The 4,999-nt window shown below is 42.2% G+C and overlaps 1 protein-coding gene across 1 annotated transcript in view; it reads right to left on the bottom strand.

The window, feature by feature from the left end:
- WDR48 (WD repeat domain 48) overlaps positions 1 to 4,999 on the bottom strand; it is a 33,313-nt gene that overhangs the window by 12,643 nt on the left and 15,671 nt on the right. Inside the window, exons 11-13 of the mRNA XM_019530193.1 lie at positions 2,569 to 2,666; positions 2,276 to 2,383; positions 1,753 to 1,849 (exon numbers count right to left, since the gene is read on the bottom strand). Of these exons, the coding sequence (XP_019385738.1) occupies positions 1,753 to 1,849; positions 2,276 to 2,383; positions 2,569 to 2,666 (303 nt within the window). The remainder of the gene's footprint in view (positions 1 to 1,752; positions 1,850 to 2,275; positions 2,384 to 2,568; positions 2,667 to 4,999) is intronic.

Raw genomic sequence — 4,999 nt, forward strand, 5'->3', positions numbered from 1 at the left:
GGAGTTCCCCAGCCTGTAGGTATGGTGCTGGTTCTTCCTCCCCAGGTGCATCACCTTGCACTTGTCAGTGTTGAAACCCAACCTGTTCTCATCTGCCCACCCCTGTAACCGGTCTAGATCTGATTGCAGCCTATTCCTTCCTTCTAACATGCCCACATCCCCCCACATCTTAGTGTCGATTGCGAATTTGAACAGGGTGCTTATTATCCCCTTGTCCAAGTTGCTGATGAAGATGTTGAGCAGTGCGGGCCCGAGGACCAAGCCCTGGGGGACCCCACTGCCCACATCCCACCAGGTAGATTATAACTGCTCATATTTCTTATGCAATGCTTGAGTTAATTCAAGAAATACTGAGCATGCAAGAACTTCCTGTGGGCACAGAAGTCCACTCATATGGAGTCCCATGGAGTCAGATACTCCACACAATGTAGTTACTTAAGTCCAAGAGGGCAAACAGAAGCCACCTAGATAAGCCACTTTGGCTTCTTACACTTCCTAGGCAGTCTCAGAAACAGGGACCATAGTCCAAGACTCCCCCATCTGATGAAGTGCCCTTAACATTGGGCTACTGAGTTGGGTTCCCTCTTGGTTATTCTCCCTCTGACCCAATGAATATTGAATTCTTTTCTGCACAGTGGCTCAGCTTCAACAGTCGAGATTCTGGCCTGGTAAACAGGCACTATGCTGGGAAGTATGCAATGCTGAATGGGAACACCCTCAGACTAAGAAGGAAATTGAACCCTGATCTTTCTTAGGGAAGACTTCTCATGCAAACGATCACACCACCATCATACCCAGCAGGCACATTTACATGTTCATTAACGTGCTGTAGTTACTAGGCATTAAGTTTAGTACTTGTATAACCAAGCACTAAATCAATAAGCAGTAACTGACACTACTGTGCAGTAGCACCAGTGCATGGCTTTTTAGTAACGCTAACTGCACAGTAGCCTAATACTACTGCATAGTAGCATATTAGTACAGTTGTCGTCTTGCATGCTACTGTGTGGTTAGTGTCTCATGTAGATGCACCCAGTTTCTCTTCCTCCAGCTGTATCTTAAAAGGGATGGTAGAGAGGAAGTGATCCAGTCTATATACAAAGGGATGACTTCAGTACCCAAGTATAGGCAGAGGTTTCAGATTGTGAGCTCTAGTGGGACATTAAATCTATCTAAGGGATGAATCAGGTTGTAAGGCAAGATTTTCTTCAGCATTTCCTGTTGGCCTGCCCAGCATCTTTCCACCTGATGTGCTGAGTAGTGTGAATTCCAATCCAAGGTACCCATTCTTCTGTTTGTGAAATACACTGTTAGGGCTTGACACCTAGGTTTTAGGCAAAGGAATACTCAGTGTCACCATCCCCAAGTCCCTTTGTGAATCTCTTCCTTACTTTTTTAGTTTTGCAGACAAAACAAACTAGTTTGCTATTTCAAAGTTTGAACTGTTTTCAGCTACTTTATGCTTCAGGCTTAAAGCCTAGCTTAGGTTTTTTGTCTAATAGTCTGCCTTCCAACAGTACTTTTTCACTGTCCTTGAAGGACTATGCCCAAAGGAAATAGACAAACCAAATTTAAAACTTGTTCTAAAAAAAATCTCCCAAAGTATTTTCATTAGCAATTTACTTAGAGAATTTAGTTCCAAGAAAACTGGAAAAACCTAAGCAATCAGTTATGTTATCTATATTTGTAGCAGATGATGATTTCATAAGTCCTGGGATTTTGTTTTAGAAAAATACTTGATATTAAACTCACATTTTGGGTCAGATCCATCCGGACTGGTAAATCCAGCATCTTTTGCTGACACCCAAGCTGCAAAGCAGTCACTCTCATCTAAAGTAATTGTCAACATCTGTTGAGAAACACACACCAACTAAACATATTGCAGTATTCTGTATTAAGAAGGCTACAGACTTCTTTGTGCATCAGAAAAAACACTGTAGACTGCACCTACATAAGCCCTGCCAAGTTTGATTATGAGTGGGTTATCTACAGACATGATTTGCCAATGTATATTACACTGGAAATTGCTACACAACATTAAACTGACAATATTTCTTCAAAAGGAATCCTATAGCTCTTATCCAAAGTTGCAAAATCCCAAATTTACTAATATGCTGATCGAAATGTTTAATCTGATCACATAAACGCTGTTTTCTAAAATTATCACATAGAAAAGAAATATTGGAGTAAGCTTCACAAGCCTTCAGAATTGTATACAACTTGCATCCAGTCACAAAGATGACAGAAGGCCCATATTAAGAAACCCGAGTCTTACCCCAGTTTTTAAGTCTACTGAGAACCAGTTTGGCACATACACCATTTTAAATCTTTTTTTAATTTCTTCTTCAAAATCAACTTTCCCAAGGTCTTCAACTTTACATGCCTGAATAACAGAATATTGAAAAAAAACAAAACAAAATTTCTCAGTCACAAGATTCAGTTACATTTGCTCTTAAAAACTTTATATTTTCATTTTACAGAATTAATAAAAAACAATTCTCTCATATACTTACTTCTACACCACACTAAAAATCAAAGATTTTCACTTAATATATAATTTGCACATACCTTCAAAACATCCCAGTATGCCACATTATTATTTGTATCTTTGGTTAATATATGTCTCTTGTCATTAAGAATGTTGCACTGAATAATACTAGCACCTCCTGGCAAATATAAACAAGATAAAAGGTCAGTATTGCCATTTAAAATTTAATTAACAAAACACCCAATGCCATATGCAAACAAGACACATTACTACAAGGCTATGGCTATTATTTAGTTCTACCATTTTAGGATACCTGGATGTTGTATGGCTTTAAACCCATAACTATGGATAAAAGAATATTACACAAGAAGATACACAATTCACAGTCAGACTGTCCCACACCCCTCAGCTGAAGGCAGAGTACCAAAATATCCAGAACATGAGTCAAACAAGTTTACTGCAAAATTAAAATATATATATTATGACTTTGTTCAGTCTCAGATGCAGAATAAAAAACTTTTTTTTAAATCAAACTCCTCTAGAGCCATCATGACCTGAATCTTTCAGCATACACTGAACATATGCATATCTATATGTATGAACAGTGTTTCCAATGATATCAAAGAGTGATTTTCCAAGACAGAAAGAAGTATAAATACTGAAATATGGGCTGACCCACAGCCCGCTTAAGTCTAGGGAAGTTTATTTATTGACTTAAATAGTGTAGAAATTCATCTAAAACTCACTGAAGTTCTAGGCTTTCTACTGTTTTTCAGATGTTATTTAACAAAGAAATATTCAATATCCAAAATGACTAATCGCACAGCTCTATTTCTTAAGTGAGGTCAGAGCTCTCATGTTGTCATCATCTTTCTATTTGTATAAGTTCTATTAGTACTATTTTAATAAAGTAGTAGCCTACTGGGTGAGACCACGTTCTACCCAGCTCAGTAGCCTGTCTCTGACTGTGACAAATATTGCATACTAGCCAACTGCCTATCAAGAATGATAGTGGGGAGGAGGGCGGGGCCCCATAGTGGCTTGCGTCCGGCCCCACTCCTCACATCTCCAACCTTCAGAGCTGAGCCACCCCTCCTCTGTCCACTCCATCATTAGCAAGAGGGGGTGGGGACAGAGGCCTGGGGCCAGGCTTGCTCCCCCTACCCTCGCCTCTACCACTTCAGGCCAGGGCCGCTCCCTCACCCCCACCCAGGGGGCCAGCAGGGACAGAGCCCAATGTCCAGCCTTAGCCCCCATTCCTCTCATCTGGTCCCATCTCACCCCCACTCAGGCCAGACCCTGTTCCTCTCCCCACCCTGTCACCATCACCAGTGTCAGCCTGGGCCCGCTGATCCTTCCCCCCATTGGGAGGAAGCAGTGTGGGAGAGAGAGAGGGAGCAAGGCCAGGAGCACTGACCTCAGCCCCCCCTTCCATATTTATTGCCTGCAGGGAGCAGGGCAGTCTTGACCTCACTCCCCACCATGCTGTGCCACCACACCTCCAGGAGCAAAGCAGGGGCTCCTCTGACATCACCCCTCTGTTCCATCCGCTCTGTTGCCACCACCTCCAGGGAGCTGTAGAGGGGGGAGGGGAGGAAGCTGGCCTCACCCCTCCCCCAGTCCCCATGCCACTGCCATCATGGCAGCACTCCACCACCTCCTGGCCAAATGCTGTATTTGCAATCTGATTGGTTGTTTCCATCAGCCAATCAGAGTGTGAATAAAGTATTATGGACAGACAGACAGACTATGGCTTTTATAATATTAGAATTTTAGGGAAAATACGAATAAAGCACATCAAGGAATAAAGAATTGTACCCCAGTTTCTCATTTGTCCCAGGCTAGCACACTGACCACTGGATTGTCCTTCATTATCATCATGGATTATCAGTGCTGGTGAATTAAAACTTAACTCAGAACAAAGCAACTCAGGAGAAAAAAAATGGCATCTCAAAGAGAAGGCCACTAAATCTCCCTATGATGACCCTCGCTTTTTCTCCAGAGTAAATTTATTATGGAATATGCTTTAAATAGTATTTTATGTTTTTATTCTTTCCATTAGTGGTTCACAGGTCATGCTGTGCTTTTTTATTTTGTAGATGTCTTTCACGTTAAGATAAATAGGGCCATGATCCAAAGATCCATTAAAATGATCAAAAGGTTCCCTTAGAAAACAATGGGCTTTAGATTGGGCACTGTGTTCCTCCACGTACACATTCAAATAACTTGGGAGAATTCTCCCAGGTTTGATTTTATGGTAGAAAAGCTTACCCAGAGATGCCCAAATAGATATTTGAATGCCGAGCCCTTGAAGAGCAGAGACCTTGCAGTTCCAATGCTGTGTGCGCAGGGGTCTCCTAGCTACACATCTCAGCATGCTCTGCAGACTCCCTCAGTCTGCCCACAGATGGATGGCAGCAGTGTACATGGCAGCCCTGACTGGTTGACCCAGACTGCTTAGGGTCAGTCTATGCCTCCCTGCAGCACAGAGTGGGAATTCTGAAGGGGGGG

This window comes from Crocodylus porosus, unplaced genomic scaffold, assembly GCF_001723895.1.
Source record: "Crocodylus porosus isolate Cpor-Errol unplaced genomic scaffold, CroPor_comp1, whole genome shotgun sequence".
Classification (NCBI taxonomy): domain Eukaryota; kingdom Metazoa; phylum Chordata; order Crocodylia; family Crocodylidae; genus Crocodylus; species Crocodylus porosus.